The sequence below is a fragment of the Pelodiscus sinensis genome, chromosome 4 (assembly GCF_049634645.1).
Source record: "Pelodiscus sinensis isolate JC-2024 chromosome 4, ASM4963464v1, whole genome shotgun sequence".
Taxonomy (NCBI): domain Eukaryota; kingdom Metazoa; phylum Chordata; order Testudines; family Trionychidae; genus Pelodiscus; species Pelodiscus sinensis.
In genome coordinates, this window is record NC_134714.1 from 57,100,531 (window position 1) to 57,127,978 (window position 27,448).

The 27,448-nt window shown below is 40.6% G+C and overlaps 1 protein-coding gene across 1 annotated transcript in view; it reads left to right on the forward strand.

The window, feature by feature from the left end:
* CDIN1 (CDAN1 interacting nuclease 1) overlaps positions 1 to 21,441 on the forward strand; it is a 237,458-nt gene extending 216,017 nt beyond the window's left edge. Inside the window, exon 12 of the mRNA XM_075927022.1 lies at positions 21,269 to 21,441. Within this exon, the coding sequence (XP_075783137.1) occupies positions 21,269 to 21,335 (67 nt within the window). The 3' untranslated portion in view covers positions 21,336 to 21,441. The remainder of the gene's footprint in view (positions 1 to 21,268) is intronic.
* Positions 21,442 to 27,448: the final 6,007 nt, after the last annotated feature.

A 27,448-nucleotide genomic window follows, 5' to 3' on the forward strand; every position in this document is an offset into this window, starting at 1 on the left:
CTTTGTTTCTTGTACTTACTCAAAGCTGTTTCTTCTTTCTATTTCTTAACTCTTAACTTCTTAACTTACGTTGCCCTCTCTGTGCACTTCTTGTAATTGATTTGCCATCTCCTCTTATTTAACAAGGCACTTTGTAATTCTTTCAATGTCTTTTTTCAGTCTTCCTTCTTGTTTTCTGTATAGTTTAGCCAGTTTTTATTTGTAGGCCAAAAGCCTCTCATTAGTCATTTTCCCATTTGAATATCCCTTTCAACTCATTACTTTTGTGTCTACAGATGGCTTTTGGTGAAAGTTCAATGGCTGAAAAGTGCTATCTTTATTTCATATTCTGTGTGCATTCAGGACCAACTACCATATAATGCAGAATCTCTCTCCTTGTTCTGTTTTAATGTTGGGGGGAGGGAGTAACCCAGATCTCTGTATGAGGAACCCCTGTTTTATTAAGTTGACAAGAGAAGAAAACTAAAGAAACTTCCTTACAGCTAGGTGATAGAAACTATAATGTGCCTTGCTGAAAAATGAATTACGTGGCTAACAATGGGAGATTGGCAGCAACTTCTCCATTTACACAGGAACTGTCTACCCAGTATGATCTGTATAAAATAGACCTTGCTTAGGTTAGGGAAAGGTCACAAGTTACACAAAGTTTGGATAGGCTAAAAGTGTTACTCAAAACTAACCCTCCTGTGTGTAGTAAATATTATTTAAACCTATATTTTTAAGAACATGCCAGGATTCAAAAGATTAAATAAGGAAGATGTAATTATGAGCTAAATAATAAACAGAGCAGCTTTAGTTCCCCTTGTGTTTTTTACTTTCCTGCTATTGTTTCATGTATGGCTGTTATACAAAGAGCAGCTTAGGTCAGCTACTATAAATGATGGTTTTAGTACAATAGTAATCCACTAAAATAATTTCTGAGCTTGATCAAAGCACTTCAAAAGGCCTCTCTAAACTTTTCCACATTATAGAAAAACCTCACTTTGTTGGCTTAACTATTTTAGTTTATACAAAGAAATTTTATCTTGACTTTCAATTGCATCATGCAATACTCAATTAATTGTTTTGATACTAATTATTGGGAATACCTGAGATATACATAATTTATTTGCAGTCTATAATAAACATGAAATGTAATATCAGTTTTCATTTCTTTATTAAACTAGCTGTTCTAGTTCACAGGACACTTGCCTCTTAATAGCATGTCAATAGTTGCAGTTTTATCTAAATGAAGAGACAGGGTTAGGAAAGTAATGTGCTTTTTTGTTTTTCAGCTAGTTTTGTGATGGTTTTATGTTTAAAAGTACAGTGAAATGCTTTTCAAATTGACTAATCATTCTATCTTTTAATAGCATTTAAGTAAGTTCAGGTGCTGCACTTTGTTTGCATTCTGTAAAATAGTAGTTTCCCATTCTCTTGGACTGCCTTTAACCTAATCTGAACAATCTCATGTCATCTGCACGTATCTATGGATGTGGCATTGTGATGTCAAAACAAAATTAAATGTCAATGCAAGTGTATGGAGACAATGTAACAATATTGAAACCATGTCAGTGCACATCTACAGAAACCATGTTACTCTGTCAGTGTGATTCTAGGGAGATCACTTTGAAATGTTAAAATGAAATGAAACTAAGTCAATTAAGTAGTAACAATTGAGGTTCAAGGATTAATTAAGGGTCTAAGGTGAAGCCAATGACCATTAACCCCAGTTAGTACTTCTCAGAGAAATACCCTTTGCTATGATTATTTCTATTATAATCAGGCTTTGGTGAATGACTTTGTTCTTCCCAAAAATTACTGTTTATTCATAAAGATGTTCCTATCAGTTTCTGGAGAAAGAAATTGTGGGTTCTATCTGTGAAATACCAGTTTCTTACTAGAGAATGAATTGATCCAATATATCAGCTTTTTACATCTTATTTACAGTTCAGATATTTAATAGTAGTAAAAGAATTATCAGCGTCTTCCTCCAAATATTTATAAACGCATGCATTTATTATTAACCTTTAATAAGTTGTCTTACATGATCTCTACCTCTGCAAACGTTTCTAATGAAACTAAGGTTAATTGAGATAAGTATCTAGTGTAAGAGAAATTCAGACAGCAATAATGATTTGCATGCACAATTCTCCACCATTAGCATAAATCAAATGTTTTATAACAATGTAATTAAACAAGAAGTGCAAAAAACAAACGCCAATAACAGTAGATTATTAAGTGAATAGGTTGCCTTAAACAAATCAAAACCACGCCCCCTTACTATTCTTTAAGGGCTAATGAACCTGGTCTTGAATTAAAAGTTACAAATGTGCGAATTCAGACATCTGATAGAGTGCTCAAATAGATTCAATAGCATGAGTTGCACTTTGCAGGCAAATAATTAGCTTGTGGCAGCTCACTTATGGGCACAGGAACAGACTTACACTATACTTATTTTATTATTTAACATATATTTTACATCAGTGGCCAGAATTCCCAGTCCGAATCAAAATCGGATACTGTACAAAAATATGAAATTCTGGTCCCTATCCCCAGTGACAGGAGACATATGAAATTTTTTATCCTATGTAATATTTTCTTGTATATAAAACATTTTGCATCCATGCACAAAAGTGTTCCAAGCAGTTTTACTGGTAACCACCACTCCATGATGATGCGGTCCCACCAGTCAGAATCAGCCACTGGGGTCCCAGTGCCAGAATCAGCAATGCACAGGGATGGTGGGAGGAGCTAGCATGAGCAGCATGTGGAGAGAGGTGAAGAGGAGCCCCACAGGGAGTTGCGGGTCCTGGTTTTGCAGTTCTATGAGGGCAGCCTGCAGCAGGAGGTGCAGCATGAAGTCCAGGAGCTAGAGACTTCTTGGCAGTAGATCCAGCTCCATAGCATAAGTGCTGTGGTGTCCACAAGGGCCCACCAAAGCATGCGGTGGAATGGGTTTGCTGTCACCCAAGGAAATAGGGAAAGGAGAGGAGCCTGAGACACAACTCTCCTGGGGGGGGGGTCCCTTTAAGCATTAGCCTCAAATAGCCTCAGGAGGCAGCTCGAGGAAGTGAGTGCTGTCCTGATGCCCTGCCCAAAGTGCTTCTGGGGGGAGGGAGGGGTTTAAATGCAATTAAGGTTCCATCAGTGTGGCTGCACTATTTTGAAATAGCTCAGCGCTCTTTCAATTGGCTTTTGCAGTGTAGACACACTATTTTGAAATAAACTATTTTGAAGGTTTTATTCCAAACTAGCTTATACCAAAATAATACTTCTGTGTACACGTAGCCTTACAGACTAACATATATAGAGTATCATGAGCGTTCATGGGCAAAACCCACTTCTTCAGATGAGATGATCTTGAATGGAGGAAAAAAAGGGGGCCCCTCACAATAAGCCCCCTGGAAGAGTGCATCTTCATTAGACTGTTTCACCAGTTATGTAATTTTCCTAGTATAAATGTTTCTAATGTAGGCCGGACCCAATTTAAATGTAACATGTTCAAAGGTTGATGCCTATACTTGTCTATAGTGCAGTTCTCTCTTCTGTAAACATGATATAATAATTCTTACCTAGTTGCTGAATGGTTGTAAATGCACTTTGAGATCGCCAGATAAACAGCACAGTGGAAAAGCATAGTATTATTACCAGGAAGCATGAGTGACATAAAAATAGTTCCTAACAAATGAAGATACTGAATTATCTCAGCACTTGTTTTTCTGTAAGCATTCAGATCCATTTCATGTTCTTTCCTAGCATGGTAACTCCCAAGTGTTTGATAAAATAAAAATGTGTTTAATCAGTTTATTTCCATATGCACTTTACACAGTTACATTGTTAGTGTTTAGCATTGTGTTACATACAAATGATTAAATATGTTGGCAGGAAGGAACTGGCATACATACACACATCTATTGCTTCTCCATATGGGCAAACTCTGTTACTGTCAGCCTTCTTTATTGATGACATATAATTGACAACTTGGTTTGTATAACAATATTGAGTTGAGAAAGCTACTTGAGAACTTGCTTACCCTTCTAGCTGGAATATGTATCAGGAAACAAGTTTTCTTCGTTAAATTTGCCTTTGTCCTCAGATTCTAATAGCTCAATTCCTTGATAGAACAGAGTTAGGCATGATGATCCTAGAGACATCCGGAGAGATCTTGGCCCACCCACATTCATAGAATCTTAGGGCTGGAAGAGACCTCAGGAGGTCATCAAGTCCAGCTCCTGCCCAAAGCAGGACCAATCCCAACTAAATCAACCCAGACAGGGCTTTGTCAAGGGTTGTGTCTAGACTACAGGGTTTTGTCGACAAAAGTGGACTTTTGTTGACAAAACTATACCTGCGTCTACACTACCTCTGAGTTCTGTCGACAATGTCAACAGAACTTGGCAGTTTTGTCGATGATGGTAAACCTCATTCTGCGAGGAATAATGCCTTGAGTTCTGTCGGCAGAAGGTGTTATTGCATCTACACTGTCCTTTGCGTCTATACTCTCATGTCGACAAAGCAGCTTGCTTTATCAACAGAACTGGATGTAGTCTAGACGCTCTTTGTCGACAGAGGCTTTGTCGACAGTATCTGTTGACAAAGCCTCTGTCGACAAAAGCCTGTAGTCTAGACGTACCCAAGCTGAGACTTTAAAACCTGTAGGGATGGAGATTCCACCACCTCCCTAGGTAACCCATTCCAATACTTCACCACACTCCTAGTGAAATAGTTTTTCCTAATATCCAACCTAGACCTCCCCCACTGTAACGAGACCATTGCTGAGACCAGCCTCTCCCTATCCTGAGAACAGCCTCTTTCTATCCGTTTTGGAACCTCCCTTCAGGAAGTTGAAGGCTGCTATCAAATCCCCTTTCACTCTACTCTTCTGCAGACTACATAAGCCCAAATCTCTCAGCCTCTCCTTATAGGTCATGTGCTCCAGCCCCCTAATCATTTTGGTTGCCCTCTGCTAGACCCTCTCCCATGCATCCACATCCTTTCTATAGTTGGGGGACCAGAACTGGATGCACTACTCCAGATGGGGCCTCACCAGAGCCAAATAAAGGGGAATAATCACTTCTCTAGATCTGCTGACAATGTTCCTCCCAATGCAACCTAATATTCCATTCGCCTTCTTGGCTACAAGGGCACACTGTTGACTCATTTCCAGCTTCTCATCCACAGTAATCCCCAGGTCCTTTTCTGCCAAACTGCTATTTAGCCATTCGGTCCTCAGCCTGTAACAGTGCTTGGGATTCTTCCGTCCCAAGTGCAGGACTCTTGTCTTCATTGAACCTCATCAGATTTCTTTTGGCCCAATCCTCTAATCTGTCTAAGTCACTCTGGACCCTATCCCTGCCCGCCCACGTGTCTACCTCTCCCTCTAGCTTAGTGTTATCTGCAAACTTTCTGAGTGTGCTATCCATCCCCTCATCCAGGTCATTAATAACGATGTTGAACACAACCGGCCCTAAAACCTGTACTTGGGGCACTCCGCTAGAAACTACCACCAACCTGACATCGAGCCGTTGGGCCTGACATTCTAGCCAGATTTCTATCCGTCTTATAGTCCATTTATCCAATCCATACTCCCTTAACTTGCTGGCAAGAATTTTGTGGGAGAGCGTATCAAAAGCTTTGCTAAAGTTAAGGTATATCACATCCACTGACTTTCCCATATCCACAGAGCCAATTACCTCATCATAGAAGCTATTCAGATTGGTCACACATGACTTGCCCTAGGTGAATCCATGTTAACTATTCCTGATCACTTACCTCTCTTCCAAGTGCTTCAAAATGGATTCCTTAACGATCCCCTCCATGATTTTTCTGGGGACTGAGCTAAGGCTGACTGGTCTGTAATTCCCTAGATTGTCCTTCCTCCCTTTTTTAAAGATGGGCACTACATTTGCCTTTTTCCAATCATCCAGGATTTCTCCCGATCTCTACGAGTTTTCAAGTTAATGGCCAAAAGCTCTGCAATGACATTTGCCAACTCCCCCAGTATCCTCGGATGCATTAAGTCCGGACTCATGGCTTTGTGTATGTCTAGCTTTTCTAAATAGTTCCTAACCTATTCTTTCTCCACCAAGGGCTGCCCACCTCTTTCTCATAGTGCGTTGTCTAGTGCAGTAGTCTGGGAACTGACCTTGTCTGTGAAGACAGAGGCAAACAAAGCATTGAGTGCTTCAGCTTGTAAGGGCCCCACAACCTTTCTGATCACCCTCTTTATTGCTAACATGCCTGTAGAAACCTTTCTACCCTTCACATCCCTTGCTAACTGCCATTCTAATTGCGCTTTCATCTTCCTGATAACTCCCCTGCATTCTTGAGCAATATATTTATACTCCTCCCTAGTCATCTGTCCAAGTTTCCACTTCTTGTAAGCTTCCCTTTTGTTGTTTAAGCTCACTAAGGATTTCCCCGGTAAGCCAATCTGGTCACTTATTGTATTTGCTTTTCTTACTGCACATCGGGATGGTTTCTTCCTGTGCCTTTAATAAGGTTTCTTTAAAATACTGCCAGCTCTCCTGGACTCCTTTCCCCTTCATGTTAGCATCTGAGGGGATCCTGCCCATCAGCTCTTTGAGGGAGTCAAAGTCTGCTTTTCTGAAGTCCAAAGTGTGTATTTTGCTACTCTCCTTTCTTCCTTTCGTCAGGATCTTGAAATCTACCATCTCGTGATCACTGCTTCCTAGGTTGCCACCCACCTCTACTTCCCCTATTAGTTCCTCCCTGTTTGTGAGCAGCAGGTCAAGCTGCGTATGGCTCCTGTTCGGTTCCTTCAGTACTTGTACCAAGAAGTTATCCCCAACATTCTCCAGAAACTTCCTGGATTGTCTGTGTACTGTTGTATTGGTCTTTCAACAGATGTTAGGGTTATTAAAGTCTCCCATGAGAACCAGGGTCTGTGATCTGGAAGCTTCTCTTAGTTGTCTGAGGAAAGCCTCATCTACCTCATCCACCTGGTCCAGTGGTCTATAGCAGACACCAACCACAACATCACCACTGTTGCTTCCACCTCTAAATTCAACCCACAGACTCTCAACAGGCTTTTCTCCCTCTATATACTGGAGCTCCGAGCAATCATACTGCTCTCTTACATACAGTGAACTCCTGCTCCTTTTCTCCCCCTCCTGTTCTTCCTGAACAGTTTATACCGTTGCATGACAGTGCTCCAATCATGTGAGTCATCCCACCAAGTCTCCGTTATTCCAATCAAATCATAGTTCTCTGACTGGGCCAGGGCTTCTAATTCCTCCTGTTTGTTTCCCAGGCTTCTTGCATTTGTGTACAAACATCTTAGATAACCAGTTGATTGCTCTACCTTGTTCATTTGAATCAGGGGTCCTCCTTTGTTGCTCCTTCCTCCTTGTGTTTCTTCCCAGTATCCGAATTCTCCACCTACCACAGGGCTTTGGTCACCATCCCCCAACGCACCTAGTTTAAAGCCTTCCTCACTAGATTTGCAAACCTGCCCGCAAAGATGTTCTTTCCTCTCTTGGTTAGGTGAATCCTATCTCTTCCATCGTGTACTAATCTACTGCCACAAACTTGGAGGCTCTAACCAATGGACTATTTCTCCTACTTAAACCTTATTTCTTTACCCAGACACAAGGGCTACGTCTACACTGGCATGATTTTCCGGAAATGCTTTTAACAGAAAAGTTTTCCGTTAAAAGCATTTTCGAAAAAGCGCATCTAGATTGGCAGGACGCTTTTCCGGAAAATCACTTTTTCCGGAAAAGCGTCCGTGGCCAATCTAGACGTGCTTTTCCGCAAAAAAGCCCCAATCGTCATTTTCGCGATCGGGGCTTTTTTGCAGAAAACATTACTGTGCTGTCTACACTGGCCCTTTTCTGGAACAGTTTTCTGGAAAAAGACTTTTGCCCGAATGGGAGCAGCATAGTTTTTCCGGAAAAGCACTGATGATTTTTTACATTAGATCGTCAGTGCTTTTCCGGAAATTCAAGCGGCCAGTGTAAACAGCTGGCAAGTTTTTCCAGAAAAGCGGCTGATTTTCCGGAATAACTTGCCAGTGTAGACACAGCCAAGGAGTATAGGCAGGGGGAGAGGGAAGCAATCTCCAGCCCTCAAAACAGCCAGCCCCAAGAGCCCTAGCTAGCAGCCTCTGTCCCTAAGAGTAGTGGAGAGAGGTCTTAAATCTATCTTTGTCTTTTACTCATCCAGTCTGCTCTGAGCTCAGCTCAATGGGGTTCTGGACCAGCCTAACAGTAGAAGTGGGGGAAGAAAATCTAACCAGTTATAAGATGGAAGTTCATAAATTAATTAAAGAGGTCATAAAACATAGTCGCCTGTGATAGCAGGAGACTAGGCTTGATGACCCAGGAGGTCCCTTCCAGTCCAATGTTCAATATAGTTAAGTCTGACCCTATAACAAACATTCCTTGTAGACCCAGAAATGGTTTTTACTATCAGCAATGTGCATAGAGCACCCCTTGTAGCACTACTTTCTATGGGGGTATAGCTATACTGTAGTAAAACACCTGCAGCTGGCCTGCATCGGTTGACTTGGGCTCACAGGGCTCAGGCAGTGGTGCTGTAAAATTGCAGGGTGGATATTTGGCATTAGGCTGGACCCTGCGTTCTGGGACACCACAAAGTGGAAGGGTTCCAGAGTTCAGGCTCCAGCCCAAACCCAATGGCTACACTGCATTTTTACAGTCCCACATCCCAAGCTCCACAATCCCAAGAAGTACAGGCATACCCTGGGGTAATAGGTGTGCATGTTAATATCACCACTAACAAGATGCTTGGAGTGGCCAGAATCAGAGAAGAAGAAAACCCATATACATAACAAATGTGTGTCCCCATGCAAGTGATCTCACCTATGGATATTTTTCTATGAGCAATGGCCTGTGTTCTATACTTCTGTTCTTCCAGACAGATTTAGAATGTAATGAAATGCCATAGCATTGTCAGCACAAGTTAAGAAATTGTGGAGTGAAGTGAAATCTGGCGTTTTCCCCACTTACTCTACTTTATCTCCCACACATACATCCAAAGATCAGGAGCTAGCACTGAAAAGCTTCTGCATAAGGATTTCATTGCTAGCTGCTGTCCTTGCTGAGTATGGGTACACTACTACAATGTGTGGAAAATAAGCTCCATATTTATAAAATCAGTGCAAGTTTCAGAATTGCTTCACATTGTGCTTTGTCACTGAAAAGCATTGCACTAATTCCTGTTCTTCCCTGTCACTATATGTGTTCTATTTGTTTTCCTAAACTATATTCTCTTTTGCTTGTATTACTTTCTGCCACATTCTTTCCTCAAACTGGTTGTTTATATTTGTTTCTGCAGTCAGGATCTAGTACCTTGTGTCAATCTCGGTACACATCATTGGGAGAAGCAAAATTTCTCTTATTTCTGCTACATAGCAGTGGCTGCTTTTGAAGAGAAGCAGCTTAGCCAATCAAGAGTTTTATATCTTGAGACAACCTGCGGTGTCCCAAAAGATGGGAGATGGAAGCCCCACTGATACCAGAGACCTATATGGCAGCTGTCCTTTGCTCAATCATAGTGTAGAGCAGCAAGGGCAAGACTCTTTCAAGAACCCCTATAAAACAATCTAAACTTTGCTGGATCATTACTATTCCCAGTAGAAAGGAACAGTGTTTCTTCTATTCTGAGACATTCAGTAAAGATATATTTTAAACTGAAAGTAACTTCTCTCTCCCCCAGCATGCTCTGCTTGTTGATTTCAGAAGTTCTTACATAACACATTTTTGTGGCAGACTTTCCCTGCCAAAATTCTCCATTACTTTTCCTTTTTGTAGTCTTCCTGCTTTTTGCTGTTTTCATTCCTTTTTCTTCTGTCTGGGTCAATTTATTTTTCAATCTCCTTTCAGGGTTTCTTTGGCATGAAATAAAAAGTGCTAAAGTCATGTGAACTACCACATTTTAGCTAACACTGATGAATGTGAACCCTAGGGGAACCTAATGTTCCCTGTGACCAGCTAACATGTTAAAACACAACTAGCCCTGTCCACACAAGGGTTTTAAAATGTCTAATCTTAGTCTAGTCAGACCTTCAGTGATTCCTTCTCAGTAATCATTAATATTTATAAATGAACAGCAAAGCTATTGGACAAATATTGAATTCTTAGCCTTTCTGCAACAGCACTCAAACATTGTGTCTAAACTACACCCCTCTGTCGGCAGAGGGATGTAAATGAAGCACTTTGAAAGTGCAAATGAAGCGGGGATTTAAATATCCTGGGCTTCATTTGCATAATTGCATCATGGTGCTGTTTCGAACAAACGCTATTTCAAAACTGAAACCACAGTTTAGACGCCCTGTTGTTGAAAAAAATCGCATCTAAACCATGGTTTCAGTTTCAAAATGGAGCTTGTTCGAAACAGCACCATCACGCGATTATGCAAATGAAGGATGGGATATTTAAATCCCCGCTTCATTTGCACTTTCAAAGTGCTTCATTTACATCTCTCTGCCGACAGAGAGGTGTAGTTTAGATGTAGCCAAATATAGCAAAATAGTCTTTTAAAAAGCATGCTTCTGAATTCCTTACAGTGGTGTATTTGTGGTCATGAACTGTCACAAAGAGAAAAGTTGGACTCTTTTCATCTTGACAGCCATGTGACAACCTAATTTCAAACATATTGTTTCTAAGGCTATGCCAACCCTACAAAGTTAAGTTAAATTACGTCAACCTACAGCCACCCCTGCAATTAAACTGCTGTTGCATGTCCACACTACACTCCTTGTCTTGATGAGAACATTCACAGGAGCAGCTCTTGCACTGACACAGAGAGCAGTGCACCATGGGGAGTTATAGCTATAGGGGCTATATCTACACTACCAGGTTACTGCTTTGATAACCTGTCAGTTGGCCATCTCTGTCAGAAAGCATGGATCCTGCCCTGCTTTTCAGTATTGTGCTGTGTGTTATGAACCCAAGAGGAACTATAGGAGGAGCTCCACAGGGGATAGGATGGCTATTTGACTGAGGGAGGCCTTGAACAATGAACCGCAGTAATGTGCATTACTGTAATGTGCTGAACCTGGCATTGCTTTTTTTGCACCATTCGATGACTCTTGTAATGATTGTTGTATGTGCCCATGCATGCGGGCGCACGTAACTTTAAAGGGGATGGGACAGGGAATTCACAAGCACATACACCAACAAGGTTCTCACAGCTGGGTGTATGTGCGGCTGTCAGTGTGTATAATCTCCCATGACATGGAGTACCTGGGGTACTGCTATGGCTCTAGAAGACACATTGAATGGGGGGGAGGAGGTGTGATATGGAGAGTAAAGAGGTCCTTGTGATTCTCTCTCACTGCCTCCCTACACTGATTTCTCCCCACAGACCCAGGGGATCCTATATCTTCCACATACTCCAGCTTGCAGCATGTTTGCTTCATAGAGCCAGCATGCTCAGCTTGGCAATGACTGTGTGAATTATCTACACCAAGCAAACAGGAAGAACAATTTCAAAATTTCCTGGGGCTTTAAAAGGGGAAAGGCACATACCAGCATACCTGGTTGCAAAGCAATGCATTTTAAAATGGTGACCAGAGCATTCACAGTGGGCATTTTCAGGTGCTTCTGGGAGGCCACCTAAGATGATATAAGCAACACATTGTCTATCTCTGACTTTGTCAACCTAAGCTCTATGCCACTCATCCAGGGGAGTGTATTATGTCCGCATAGCAAGAGAGTTAAGCCAGCAGGAGGAACATGCAGTGTGTACACCTCCAGTGTTTTGGTGACAAAAGCTGTCTTATGTTTGAATACACATACTTGGTCTTCAATTCTGATCCTGTGCTCCAGAATTCAATAGGTGACTTGGCACCGATTTCTTTGGGAGAAAAATCAAACCCATAATGAAGGAGGTTACAGAAGCCCATTTACTACGTTGTCTCATTGTCTTCATCTGTACTCTGATTTCTCATTCTCTCTTTGATTCAGGGTTCTGCTTTTTCCCTCTCTGTTGGCTCCCCAAGCCCAGATTGAGGGGCAGCTTGTGAAACTTGCACAGTAGCTATCTTCACTGCACTTGCCAGAGTACTAAAAAGGAAGTTACATTTAAATGATTGTTTCATTGTCTAGCTTCTTTCATCCTTTTCATTGTTCTCCTGTTACAAAGCTTCATTCATACCAAATGGCTAGAATAATGCAAACAATACTTTCTTCAGTAGTGTCCTAGGGACAGTATGGCTGCTTCCATGCAGACACCAGGGCCAAATCCTTTCCACTAGTGTAAATTAATATTTCCCCATTGCCATCAGTGAATCTGTGCTGATTTATAATCACTGAGTCCAGCCAGTGCTGTTTAATTTCCTAAATTTGGAGAAAGAGCACAGAATCTCCAGTTTGTTTCTCTTGATTGTACTTAGCTTTTGTCATAAATACCATGCTATAGACACCACAAAAATACTGGCAAGTTTTCACACATCTGACTGACATATAAAATGTGCTCTATGGCAAATGAGCACCCTGGAGGTGCAGAAGTTTGTCATAATATAAAAGGTATCTTTGAGCTGATTAAATTGCCTCTCTGTGCCATTGTTAATTTAGTGAAAAGGGAGCACAAAATACTATTTGAATTCAGTCTTTTAAAAAACAGCTTTCAGATGTGTAACAGATTTGTTCCCGAATTGTTCAACAGGATGAGATACAGAATAATGTGACATTATTTTGTTCATGTTTTAAAAGATATGTCTTGAGTCACTGAACCACCCAAAACATAAATTTCATTATATCATAGAAGTGCTGAGCAATTTTCAAATAACTGAGAGCATAGTGATGTTGGGCTGCTTAGGTGAAAGAGACCAGCCTCTCTTCTGACTTTGTAAACATTGGAAATCTAGACAAGATGCCACCTTCTCTCAGGGGGCTGAAATATGTCCTGTGGACCTGAAGAAAGAATTGAAAAATGAGCAACACAGTTGTCTTGGAATCTACCCCCATCCTCTTTTTTATGTGCTCTGACGTTGGAGCAAAACAAAATGAGCATTTCTACTTAAGAAATTAACTACTTATTTGTGTTGATAAGGGAAATATTTAGAATTTGCAATGGCTGCATCATGGGGAAAGCATAAGCTTCCTCCCTTGCTCTCAACCTTCACCTATCCCAGAATGGAACCCAAGCTAAAGCTTCCTCTAAGGTCTTTTTGTTTTGTTTTTAATTTCCTGTCAAAAAAGTGCTAAAAGATTTCACAAAGAGCTGTTCTCATGCTGTTCCTGGAAATAGATAAACGCTGAAGTTTCACAAAACATCCTTTATGAGATTTCCACATATTACAGACTCTAGGATACAGTATTGCATAGGTGTCACTGTAAGCATAATCAGAATACAGTGGGCTATGCAGGCATAGCTATTGATCCAATTTGGCTTGTAGAACCCCTGTTTCTGGTGATGATCCAAAAAACACAGCTTGACTTGTTAGCCCAAATATATAACTTGGACATGGAGACTACAGTGCTGAGCACTGGAACCCCTAACTTATAGGCACCTAGAAAAATCACAGGAGCAACACCAGGATTTACAAGACTACGTTAACTGTAACACTCTACTTCATGGAAATATGCCTCGACCCCCATTTTCTGCATTTATATATAATTGTTCTATTGCATAAAAAGCTTACCTTGTGAGGAATCAGAGGAAAGTTTATGATCTGTGGAAAAATCATTGTTCTATCTAAATATAATGCTTTTGAAATTCTGAGATTGTGTTTATGGTCATCACTAAAATATGCTATAAACTGGGGAATTGGCCAGATATTAGCTCCCCAGAGATAACAGCAAGGAAAAGTAACCAGTGCCTGGGTGAGTGTCAAACCACCATCAACAACTATTGTCCAGCAAGGGAGTTACAATCCATTGACTCACTTGCACAAGGCCATCCCAGGGGAATTGCTCAACCTTGCCTGGAGACTCAGCAATGACCACCAGACGTGGCCCGGACTTGTGTTCTCCAAGCACATGGGCTATACGGGAATAAAACAGAACACAGTGCCCCATGCTTCACCTTTTCTTTCCCTCCCCCCATTTCCCATGCCGCACGCAACAAGGACACTTAAAAGACGGAAGACTCCAACAAAAGAAACTGGCCCAGGTTTCAAGGGTAAAACCAGTGTATTATAACTGTAATATCCAGTGAGGTGAAAAAGATGTTACCTAGCCTAGGGCTGAGAGTTTAGACTGCTGGCTAATGTTTTCTTTTCTTTTGGTAACTACTATGACTTTTTGCCTATCACTTATAGTCACTTTAAATCTATCTTTTTGTAGTCAGTAAAATTGTTTTACTGTTTATCTTTACCGGTGAGTTTGCCTAAATTGCTCAGTGAATCTGCTCGGATTTAGAAAGGCTGGTGTATATCCACTTTTATTTAATGAAGTAGTGAACCAATTAATAAATTATTATTGCTCAAGAAAGAGTAGTGAGCAGTGCAAGATGGTATATTCCTGAGGTGCAACACTGGGAGCAGGGAGAATTTGGCTGATACCTTTGTCTGCATGATTCATGTGTGTCTGTAGGAGCATTCATGCAATCTCGCTGGGTGTGAGGCTTCACATGCCTTTGTGGTGAGTGAGAACTGCACCAGGAAGGATTTGCTGCATGTCACTAATTCAGCTTTGGAGATACAGCCCCGGCTGGAGTGTTAAGGGGATACAGTCGTTCCACAATCCCAGATAACTAAGCAGAGATAGATGCTTTCCTGCACCTTGGGGATCCCATTACAATATGCACCTAGGCTCCCATACAATGAATGGAGAGAGATAGACATAGAGGCTGTGTCTAGACTGGCATGATTTTCCGGAAATGCTTTTAACGGAAAAGTTTTCCGTTAAAAGCATTTTCAGAAAAGCGCGTCTAGATTGGCACGGACGCTTTTCCGCAAAAGCACTTTTTGCAGAAAAGCATCCGTGCCAATCTAGACGCGCTTTTCCACAAAAAAGCCCTGATCGCCATTTTCGCAATCTGGGCTTTTTTGCGGAAAATAAATCTGAGCTGTCTACACTGGCTCTTTTGCGCAAAAGTTTTGCGCAAAAGGACTTTTGCCTGAATGGGAGCAGCATAGTATTTCCGCAAGAAGCACTGATTTCTTACAGTAAGAAGTCAGTGTTCTTGCGGAAATTCAAGCGACCAGTGTAGACAGCTGGCTAGTTTTTCCGGAAAAGCGGCTGATTTTCCGGAAAAACTGGCCAGTCTAGACACAGCCCCAGAGATTATAAGCCACAACAGCCATCACACTAGGCAGGAAGCCACCTAAATTAGGAGATGCTGATGAGAGGGGTGTATCCTAAACATACTCACCTAAGTCCAGGGTGCAAGAAAACACCTAGCTCTGCTTAGTTATCTTGAACAGGAACCATCTCTTATGAGAATGTGTGTCTTGTGCCTCACGCCACAAAAATGGGGTGGAAGCGATGGTAACCTCATAATATTTAGCACAGTCGTTAGAACACTCACCTGAGTTGTGTGAGTCCCAGGTTCAATGTCCTTTCTCCGCCTTCAAGAAAGACAAAATCCATATAGTGGTCTCCCACAACTCAAAAAGTTCTCTAAGCTATAGGACATACTAATGCCGGGCACTCTCATGTTGAAGCTGCTGAAGTGTAAGAAGTGATTGGAGCAGGGGGAACTGGACTTTGAGTCTACCACTTCCAAGTCAAACCACCAAACTACAGTCATTCTCTCTCTCAGGCCCGAAGTTTGTTCCACTATGGATAAACACTACCAAACTTATATGCTCGGGATCAGGGTTTAGAGAAATCATACTTTACATCCCAGAAATATATATACAGAGCCAAATCTATGTGCTTCAGAAATCGCAGCGTCAACCGGAAATTATACAAATCAAAATGACTGCTACCTTCATCCAAATGTCTATCTCTTGCCGCCAATGTGTGAAACTTACATGAGGTAAAAGGGTAGAATTAAGGTTGTTTGGGCCTCTTAGACATTTTCACACTTTCTGCTGCTTGGGAGATAGAACTGTAACTCTGGATTTTTAGCAATGAAGAAACTGTTGGCAATTAGGGATCAGAGCAAAAAAACTAAGCAGCTGAAAGAGAGCACCCAAAGTTTGAGCTATGGACTATATGCTGCAAAGGCTTTCTTGGCACAACTCCTGCTGCCTGTGTCTCTGCCATTCCTTTCTCATTTGTACTTTGGGGTCACAAAATGATCACAGGAAGTGGCTTTTGTTAAAGCAGAGAGATAAATTCAGATACACATCCTGCTCCAAAACCTGGCCAGTTACATCAAATGGCTAAAAATACAAAGCAAAGTCCTGCCCCTATTGATGTCAATAGTTTTGCCATTGACTGCACAAGGATCAGGATTTCACCCATAGAGTCTGAACACCTCCTTAGAGGCACTAATTGCTTTCAGTTTCTCTTTTACCTGTGGTTTTCTAATATGGCTTCTTAAGGGCTTAAAGATTCGTTCACCATCTTCCCACCCCCCTCCCAGCCTCCACTCATCTGAGGATCTCACAGCAATCTATAAACATTTGTTAATCCTCCAGTAGTACTCCCATTTGTCAGATGGGCAAACTGAGGCACAGAAGAATTGAGTGAAGTGTCCATTTGCATGAAGTAATGGGTAAATTATGAACGCAAGCCAATAGATATAGGTCTTGTCTACACAGTGCATTCAAGCACATTTTAGAGCACTCCAACTGCACTGTATAGTCCAACTTGATGTAAATGAAAATGCACCTAAGTTCACATTAACTTTCTTTGAAGAGCTGTTCTCATACTGTTTCTAGCCACAGACAGTTACTGAAAGTGCTTAAAACTAATTTAATACAGTTCATGCCAGTGGGGTCTGAGAGCAGCACATTCAAATCATACCCCTCTAACGCACTTTAGTGCACCATGTAGACAAGCCCCTATAGTTCCACAGTTCTTCATTCTGCCTTTTTTTGGGGGGGATTGGAGGGGCAGGGAACATCAGAGAAGTGTAATGCTTCCTCTCATTTCCTATTTTCTTGCAGTAGCTATGAAGAAAAATTCTGCTTACTTGACCAAACCATTTTTTGTAATATATGAACCAAATTAACTGCAATCAATTTTTTATTTTGTAAGAAGAAAGAACTTTCAGGTGGGGGAAGGGAAAGCTAGGTGCAAATGTTTGCAAAATGTTCAATTTTACAAGGATTTGGTAACTGCAAGCAAGTAAACCTATACCTGTGCATATTTGTATCCTAGATTGCCAACACTTTTCTAAAATTCCTTGTTAATTAATAATATACATTAGCTGTTTCAGCACTTTCGGCTTTTCTATGCCTTAAAAACCTGATCCAAAGCCCTTTGAAGTTAGTTGGAGTCTTTCTATTGTTTTAACTGAGGACATAATTTCCTTCAGTAGTTTATAAAGAAAGGGCTAAATTTGCAAAGCATTGTATGGAAGACACATACTATACTGCATAATGAAATAATGTGCATTTTATGCTCACATCTCACAAGAAACATACTGAAAACCAAGGATGGGATTTTCAAGAGTGCTATGTGTTGGCCTAAGTCTTTCCATTGAAGCTATGAGAGTTTCACCAATGACTTAAGAGAATCAAATTTAGGCCAAAGGTGAATGCTTTTGAGAATCCCGAAGTCTCCAATATATTTCAATTTGAGAAGAATTTGAGAAGAACTGCAGGTGCATTTTATACTTACAACACATGCATAACAAACAGCAACTCATATGCTATAAATCTAACAACGGAGAGGTTACCATCTGTGTAGATGTTCAACTGATTTGTTTAAGCATGAATATGACTCGCTTAACAGGCTATTCTTTTATGTTGCTGGACTTTAATTAGGTAGCAGGGTGGAGTCCTGAATGGTGTGGTTTTGTGTGTGTGTGTGTGTGTGTGTGTGTGTGTGTGTGCAGTGTTTGAAGCACTAAGTAGTACCTTACTCAACGTGGCAAACTGGAACATAAAGACCCCTTTACTTCCTCAGACAGGAAAAAATACAATCCCTAGACTTTTCATTTGGGATCAAAACTTGTTGAGGCCTTCAGTACTTCAGCATCTGGCCCTCAATTAAGCAGAAAGCATTAGAGTAGAACAGACTTGAGGTAATGGTTAAGTTAACAGAGGAGAAGACATGGTCCGGGTGTGGCAGGTGAGGAGAACGGGAGAGAGAGGAAGAGAGCTTTCTCATTACTTTGGGAGTAAAAGGAGGCTTCTCATTATGTGTTTGGTTGTGTATTGCTTTGGGTGTGGAATTATTTCTGTACCCAAGATTTATAACAATAGGAAATAAACCTGGATTTTTCAAGTGCATTAGCCACAAAAATCCCATTTACTTTCAAGTGGACTTCTAGCTTCCTTAGGACTCTTTGAAAAACTCAGCCTAAATGGTTTTACTTATAAACCTTTGCTTCAGAGCAGAACGGTTCTGTGCCTAAGAAACCCCAGCAAATCCAAGTGGCATCATCCAAAAAGAGGAAGATCATGAATACCGGATTCCAAACTTCCATCACCAGCCAAAGGATATGGAGGACATGGGCTTTTCTGTGTTCCAGAGCACTTTATTTGACTCTTTGGTACACACATTTGAAAGGTACTAGCTTGTTATCCCTTTGTCATCTGTGTATCTTTAATTCAAAGCATTTTCCTCTCTTCAGAGTCTGATGGCCAATCAGTATGGTCTCTTAAAGGAAATATAACCCCACTATGAGCTGCTTCAGGGAAAAAATATTCAGAAATTATGTGTGATTTTGGGGGGGCACCAATTTTGGGGGTATCCTAACTAATATGTCTTAAAAGGACCAGATTTTTCTCTGAAAATCAGGTCCATTTCAGATACCCAGAAATGGAGAAATCAAACATCTCAACCTATTAATCCCAAATTAAAGCCTGTAGTTATCTTTTAGACAGAAGCTCATTTCTTCTCAAACTATGCAGATCTCTACTCCAGTATCAAATGCTATAGTACATTACAGTTTGTTTACTTTCTTGTTTCTCTGGTTTTGTTTTCTTTATACTGGAAAAGGCATTTTGGACAAATTCTGCTGAGTACCTTCAATGCCCAAACTTTACCATGAAGCCTTGTTACATGAAGGTGCCCTCACTGCCTTACATGCAGACAGTAAGATCATGTGCAGGCTCACATGTGGGCTTTTTCTGAGAATTGCTGAACAAGCCGTGAACTTCATCTCATCCATGTTACTATACCAGCTGGAAGGAGCATGACATTCTCAATGTACATCAAACTGGAAAATATGCATTGTTGGCCCCAATTTTATACTCTAGTTTGGGAGGTCATATAAAGCTAATATAGCAAAAATAAACCGACCTGTAACTTTGAATCTGTGAGTGAGCTCTCTTGAAACCTGTCAGATGCTTGTTACTCTGAAATAAATGTTCTTTGGCAGCTTTTTGCTTCTAATTAAAAAAGAGCAAAAATTTAACCTAATTCGTAAATAAATTTCAAGCAATGTCATCGTTGCTAATGGTTCTTTTACAATTCAGTTCATCACTGCAAGCAAATTGGTTTCATTCATAAATTCTCCAATTGTCAAAACAACGTAAACGATCATTTATCAGAACATAATAAATCTTGGATAGCAATCATAATACAAAGACAATGCACTGTTATATCCAAAACTGCCTATTTGTTTGCAAGGCCAGCTATGATTGGTTATATGTTAATCTGTTGCTATGAGCAGCATGATACTTTGTATTGAAAACATTCAGTATATTAATGGTCTTTGAGAAGGGTATTTGAATTTCTGAGCTGCTTTTGTCAATCCTTGTGGTTCTCCAGATGGAAAGAACTTACCCTCTTAGCTTAAACATCTTGTTTTAACATTCGTTATCTGAAGCTGATGTTTTAATGTAAGATCAAGCAGTCAGTTTGAAATCGGTCAGTTCTTAAAGATACAGATTCTTCCTCTGAAGGCTTGAAGGCCCTATCCCAGGCTAGTAAAATACACAACTGAAGGCAGAAAAACATCAGAGAATTCCCAAACATGTCATGTAAGTATGTATCTTACTGATGCATATAAGTGAACTAACAGGGCTAAAGTGAGCCATTCCTCTAAGTTTTGAGCCTAAGTAAACAAACCCATTTTATATCTATTTGGAAAAAATCCCCGTATTTGTGCAGTGTGTTTGTCAGGGAGGAGATGAAAAGCAAGTCAGAGAACTGCCAGCATTTGGCTATGTATGTTAGGAAATTCAGATGTTTTAGTTGAGAGCAAGACCACTCAAAGGGTGTTGTCTACACTGCACCATTATTTTGAGATAACTAGCATTATTTTGAAATAACAATGTGCATGTCTACACAGTCATTCCATTATTTAAAAATATTTCAAAATAATGGATGACTTATTCCGAAATCTGTAAACCACATTCTCCGAGGAATAACACCTATTCCGAAATAACTATTTCGAAATAAGGTGTATGTAGGCGCTGCACAGCTGCTGTTTTGAAATAGCTCCTCCCAGGGTCATTCAAAATAATTACTCCCCAGTGCCTCATGGGGCTCTAAATCGAGAAAGCACAACTTCATTTGGGAAGCCTGCCTCTGACTAATTTTGAGTGTAATCCCTTCAGTGTAGATGTGCTATTTTGAAATAAGCTATTTTGGAATAACTATTCCAGAATAGCTTATTTCAAAATAGCCATGCAGTGTAGATGTACCGAAAGACAGAATGGCTGTGAGTGCAGAATCAAAGTAGCACATGCTGGCTAAAGTGCAGTTTGCTTTTTTTTTTTAAAGGTTTCTTCATTGGTTGCAGCTACTTTCTAGAACTTAATATTTTCTCCCACAGATAGCTGCAGAATGGCAGTGAAATTTAAGTTATAAATCATCGTTTTTCAAAGTGCTTAGATGTTTATAGGCCTCAGTCAGTACTCAGTTACACCAGTGTAGATCAGAGCTAGGTCTAGTGAAGTCAATGGAGTTGCACTGCCCAGAAACCAGGGTAGGAGAGATAAATGAGACTGGGCTTTTAATTTAAAGATGGAAAAATGGTGTCCTACAAAATAACACACACACACTCCGGCTTTTGCTTAAGCTAATTGGAGGGAATGGAAGGGAGACTGATGTGGATTTCTGACCGTTCTAATCAATGATGTTTGGGACTTACATTTTATAGGAGAGTATCAGCCTGTAGTTCCACATCCAGTCATGCAGTCTGGATACTTCAGCTTACATGAGTATCACAATCATTAGTTCAGAAACTAAAAATAATTATTGGCAAATGTGTTCATAAATGTTCTGAAAATAACCTTGTTTGCTCAGACATCACTCCACCTGGGTTCAATTTTGTATTTCAGACTCATCCTAAAAACTGAATGGAAGAGTTATCCAAAATCAGAGTGGCACATTGAGAACACCACATAGAGCAAACTGTAATTAGCCACTATAGTTGGATGAACCTGATAGAAATTTTCACCATCTCTGAACTGACATGGTGCCCAGAAGCTGGACTACATAGAAACTGAGGTCAGTGTGCTCTCTTTATAATCAGTAAGAGCATCATAGTTGCTCCTAGCGGTGGGTTTTCCACGCTCTCACAGCTCTAGTTTAAATAGATTTGTTTTCTAAGCACCCAGAGTCAAAACATTTCCCTGCTATTTTCCACTGCATTGAAAATCTGAGAAATAAATTGATTGATTGATTGATTGATTGATTGATTGATTGATTGATCGCAGACAGTAGGTAATCTGACATAACTGTACAGGCTGTTCAGTCAGGAAAATGAAATGCTGCCTCGTTGATTCAGATAGCGGATTGGTTGAGTTTTATCCAGAAGGAATGGACTCTCTACCAAGCCCATCATCCTATGCAGCCCTTTTAACATCATAGACTCATAGACTTTAAGGTCAGAAGGGACCATTATGATCATCTAGTCTGACCCCCTGCACAGTGCAGGCCACAAAATCTCACCCACCCCCTCCTAGAATAATCCTCTCACCTATATCTCAGATATTGAAGCCTTCAAATACTTTGAAGACCCCAAGATGCAGAGAATCCTCCAGCTGTGATCTGTACCCCATGCTACAGAGGAAGGCGAAAAACCTCCAGGGCCTCTGCCAATCTACCCTGGAGGAAAATTCCTTCCCGACCCCAAATATGGCGATCAGCTAAACCCTGAGCATGTGGGCAAGACTCATCAGCCAGACACCCAGAAAGTTCTCTATAGTAACTCCTATCATCCCTCCATTGACCTATTTCCCACTGATAATGAATGGTCAATTAGTTACCAAGATCATGTTATCTCATCAAGCCATCCCCTTCATAAACCCATCTAGTTTAATCTTGAAACCAGATAGATCTTTTGCCTCCACTTCTTCCCTTGGAAGGCCGTTCCAGAACCTCACTCCTCTAATGGTTAGAAACCTTCATCTAATCTCAAGTCTAAACTTCCTACTAGCCAGCTTATATCCATTTGTTCTTGTGTCCACATTGGTATTAAACTTAAATAATTCCTCTCCCTCCCTGGTATTTATCCCTCTAATATATTTAAAAAGTGCAATCATGTCCCCCCTCAGCCTTCTTTTGGTTAAAGTAAACAAGCCAAGCTCCTTGAGTCTCCTTTCATAAGACAGGTTTTTCATTCCTCGGATCATCCTAGTGGGCCTTCTTTGTACCTGTTCCAGTTTGAATTCATCCTTCTTAAACATGGGAGACCAGAACTGCACACAGTATTCCAAATGGGGTCTCACCAATGCCTTGTATAATGGCACTAACACCTCCTTATCCATACTGGAAATACCTCGCCTAATACATCCCAAGATCGTATTAGCCTTTTCACGGCCATGTCACAATGGCGGCTCATAGTCATTCTATAATCAACCAGGACTCCGAGGTCCTTCTCCTCCTCGTTACTTCCAACTGATGTGTCCCCAGCTTATAACTAAAATTCTTGTTATTAATCCCTAAATGCATAACCTTACACTTCATTTCATCCTATTGCTATCACTCCAATTTACAAGATCATCCAGATCTTCCTGTATGCTATCCCAATCCTTTTCTGAATTGGTAATAGCTCCCAACTTTGTGTCATCCGCAAATTTTATTAGGACACTTCCACTTTTGGTGCCAAGATCAGCAATAAAAAGATTAAATAAAATTGGCCCCAAAACTGATCCCTGAGGAACTCCGCTATTAACCTTCCTCCAACCTGACAGTTCACCTTTCAATATGACCCGCTGTAGTCTCCCCTTTAACCAGTTGCTTATCCACCTCTAAACTTTCATATTAATCCCTATCTTTTCCAATTTAACCAATAATTCCCCATGTGGTACTGTATCAAATGCCTTACTAAAGTCGAGGTAGATTAGATCCACTGCATTTCCTTGATCTAAAAAAATCTGTTCCTTTCTCAAAAAAGGAGATCAGGTTGGTTTGGCACGATCTACCTTTTGTAATACCATGTTGTAATTTGTCCTAATTGCCATTAGCCTCAATGTCTCTAACTATTTTCTCTTTCAAAATTTTTTCCAGGATCTTAGGGTATGTCTACACTATCCCGCTAGTTCGAACTAGCAGGGTAATGTAGGCATACCGCACTTGCAAATGAAGCCCGGGATTTGAATTTCCCGGGCTTCATTTGCATAAGCGGGGCTCCGCCATTTTTAAATCCCCGCTCGTTCGAACCCTGTGCCGCGCGGCTACACGCGGCACGAACTAGGTAGTTCGAACTAGGCTTCCTAGTTCGAACTGCCGTTACTCCTCGTGGAATGAGGAGTAACAGTAGTTCGAACTAGGAAGCCTAGTTCGAACTACTGTTACTCCTCATTCCACGAGGAGTAACGGCAGTTCAAACTAGGAAGCCTAGTTCGAACTACCTAGTTCGTGCCGCGTGTAGCCGCGCGGCACAGGGTTCGAACGAGCGGGGATTTAAAAATGGCGGAGCCCCGCTTATGCAAATGAAGCCCGGGAAATTCAAATCCCGGGCTTCATTTGCAAGTGCGGTATGCCTACATTACCCTGCTAGTTCGAACTAGGAGGGTAGTGTAGACATACCCTTACATACTACAGATGTCAAACTAACAGGCCTATAGTTACCCGGGTCGCTTTTCTTTTCCCTTTCTTAAAAATCGGAACTATATTAGCAATTCTCCAGTCAAATGGTACAACCCCTGAGTTTAGAGATTTATTAAAAAAATTTTGCTAATGGACTTGCAAGTTCATGTGCCAGTTCCTTTAATATTCTTGGATGAAGATTATCTGGGCCCCCCGATTTACTCCCATTAAGCTGTTCAAGTTTGGCTTTTACCTCGGATATGGTAATATCTACCTCCTTATCTTTAGTCCCATTTGTTAACTTACCATTATCCCTAAGCTCTTCATTAGCCTCATTAAAGACTGAAGCAAAGTATTTGTTCAAATATTGGGCCATTCCTAGATTATCCTTAACCTCCACTCCATCCTGAGTAATTAGCTGTCCTACTTCTTCTTTTTTTGTTGTTTTTTTTCCTATTTATATGGTTATAAAACCTTTTACTATTGGTTTTAATTCCCTTTGCAAGGTCCAACTCTATCTGACTTTTATCCTTTCTCACTTTATCCCTACATGCTCTAACCTCAATAAGGTAGCTTTCTTTACTGATCCCTCCCATTTTCCACTCCTTATATGCTTTCTGCTTTTTCTTAATCACCTCTCTGAGATGCTTGCTCATACAGCTTGGTCTAACACACCTGCCTATAAATTTTTTTCCCTTTTCTAGGGATACAGGCTTCTGACAGCTTCTGCAACTTTAACTTAAAATAATTCCAGGCCTCCTCCACTTTAAGATCCATAATTTCTTTAGTCCAATCAACTTCCCTAACTAATTTCCTTAATTTACTAAAGTTAGCCCTTTTGAAATCAAAAACCCTAGTCTCAGATTTGTTTTTGTTTATCCTTCCATTTAATTTAAACTGAATTAGCTCATGATCACTCGACCCAAGGTTGTCTCCTACAACCATTTCATCTAAGAGGTCCTCGCTACTCACCAAAACCAAATCTAAAATAGCATCCCCCCTTGTTGGTTCAGCAACTACTTGATGCAGGAATTCATCAGCTATCACATCTAGGAAAATCTGAGCCCTATTATTATTACTAGCACTTGTTCTCCAGTCTATATCTGGAAAGTTGAAATCTCCCATGATTACACAGTTTCCATGAGTATTTACTTAATTAAAAACATTAAAGAGGACTCTATCCATATCCAAATTGGATCCTGGTGGTCTATAACACACCCGAAGCACTATCCCAGGGGAGGATCTGATAGTTTTCTTCCCCAATGTGATTTTTGCCTAAACGGACTCTGTCTTCTCCATTCCATCACTTTATATTTCTTTACAATCTACCTCATCTTTGATATACAATGCGACTCCACCACCTTTACCCTTATTTCTGTCTTTCCTAAACAGCACATACCCTTCAATAACTGTATTCCAGTCATGCCTAGTATTCCACCATGTTTCTGTTATTCCTATAATATCTGATTTCACTTCCTGGACCAATAGCTCTAGTTCCTCCTTTTTGTTACCTAGGCTCCTCGCATTGGTGTACAAACATCTTAATTTTGCTGTTTGGCCTCATTCACATTCTTTACCCAATTTGGCACAGACGTTATACCTCCAATATGACCTATTAGACTAGTATCCACCCCACCCTTCCTCATGTTCATTCTCCTACCTCCAGCTATATCCTTTCTTACTTCGTTTTCCTCCCTCTCAGTGTTAAAATCTGGCGTAGAGATTACCTGGGCATCTCCCAACCGTCTCCCCCAAATTCCTAGTTTAAAGCTCTCTTAATAAGTTGAGCCAGCCTCCATCATAGAAGTCTATTTCCCTCCCTACTTAGGTGAAGTCCATCTCTAGAGAACAGTCCTCTGTCCATAAATGCCTCCCAGTGACCATACATCCCAAAGCCCTCCTTATAGCACCACTGCCTAAGCCATCTATTGATCATCATAATCCTGTCACATCTTAGTTGCCCTTCTCTAGGAACAGGCAGAATCCCACTAAAGATCACCTGAGCCTCAATTTCCTTGAGCATCCTCCCCAGCCTAGCACAGTCTCCCTTAATTCGTTCCAGCGAGAATCTAGCTGTATCATTTGTTCCTACATGAAGGATGATCAATGGATTCCTTCCTGCTCCCTTAATAATTCTCTTCAACCTCAGTTCCACATCTCTTATCTTAGCACCTGGCAGACAGCACACCCTTCTATTCTCTGGATCAGCTCTGGTTACAGGCCTATCTATTCTTCTTAATAAGGAGTCCCCAGTCACATAGACCTACCTTTTCCTAGTGCAATTCTCTGATCTATCTCTAGCTTCCTCTGGCTGCAAGTCTTTGCCATTCCTATTTTCCCTTGTAATCCTAATGCTCATTATTGGTGTTGTCTCCATTAAGTCTTCCCCTTTATCTATGGGACTTTTAACATCGTTTACCTACATTCCAGCTCTCAGTGGGCAAGCTGTTATCATATGTCTTCCTGCTCACCAGAAATATGGACCACTGAGTTTCTACCAAAATTAGCATTGCCTCATGGGTCAGCTAGCAATCTGACTTTAACAGCAAAAAACAGATATAATAAAGGAAAGAACAAAAGGAACATTGATTTTTTTTCCTGTTGACAAAGTAACAGCTGATAGCAGTTATAGAAATATGAGCTAATTATTAGACAGACGGAATAAAATATTATGGATGAAACCAAATTCCCATACAAGTATGCAGCAACCAGAGTTTTTAAAAATGAACATTGCATCATGTTGTTCCTCTGCTGAATATGTTTCTTCCTCTGGTATATCATTCTGTAAACTTGTTTTCCTGTCTAAAGCTGTATTTTTTAACACATTCAGCCACAGAGATGGCAAATACATGTTCAAGTAGGTCTCATGGCAATGGAAGTTCATTGCTCCTGTGCAATGCTTTTAATGAAAGTCCTTGTATCACTGCTGCCATTGATGTTGTACACATGTGGAAGATGTTTTCAGTTACTAGTACAGTATTTGTGAAAAGCAGCAGCATTACCCAATCTTGACAAAAGCAAGAAAGAGAAAAACTAATGTTCACCACATGCACTACCCTGGAAACTCAGATGAACTTTCTGTGCTTCTCTGTTTTAGCTTTGAAAATTAGTGTGTATGCAAGTGATTTAAAATCATGGCTAACTCCCCTACTTTAAATTTATTAACATAGTCTGTCTGCATGAGAGCACCATTTAGCCTTAAACTGAAATGCTCATAAAATTCAAGCACAATACCAGAGATATTTAATTTTGGCTTTTACTGGAATATTCTTTCAGTGAATCCTGAGAACATCTGATAGGAGTTACCTTAAAAGTTTTCAGTTTAAAATAGAGATGGGACCGCACCCCCCTCCTTGCAATTACAACACACTTGAACTTTGAGGAAGTTCAGATCTAGATCCAGACTTTGCAGCTGGCTCCCATCCCTAGTTTAAATACGTATAGGGTTCAAAAAAGGCTGTAGTTGTATTCATAGTTTACAGGAA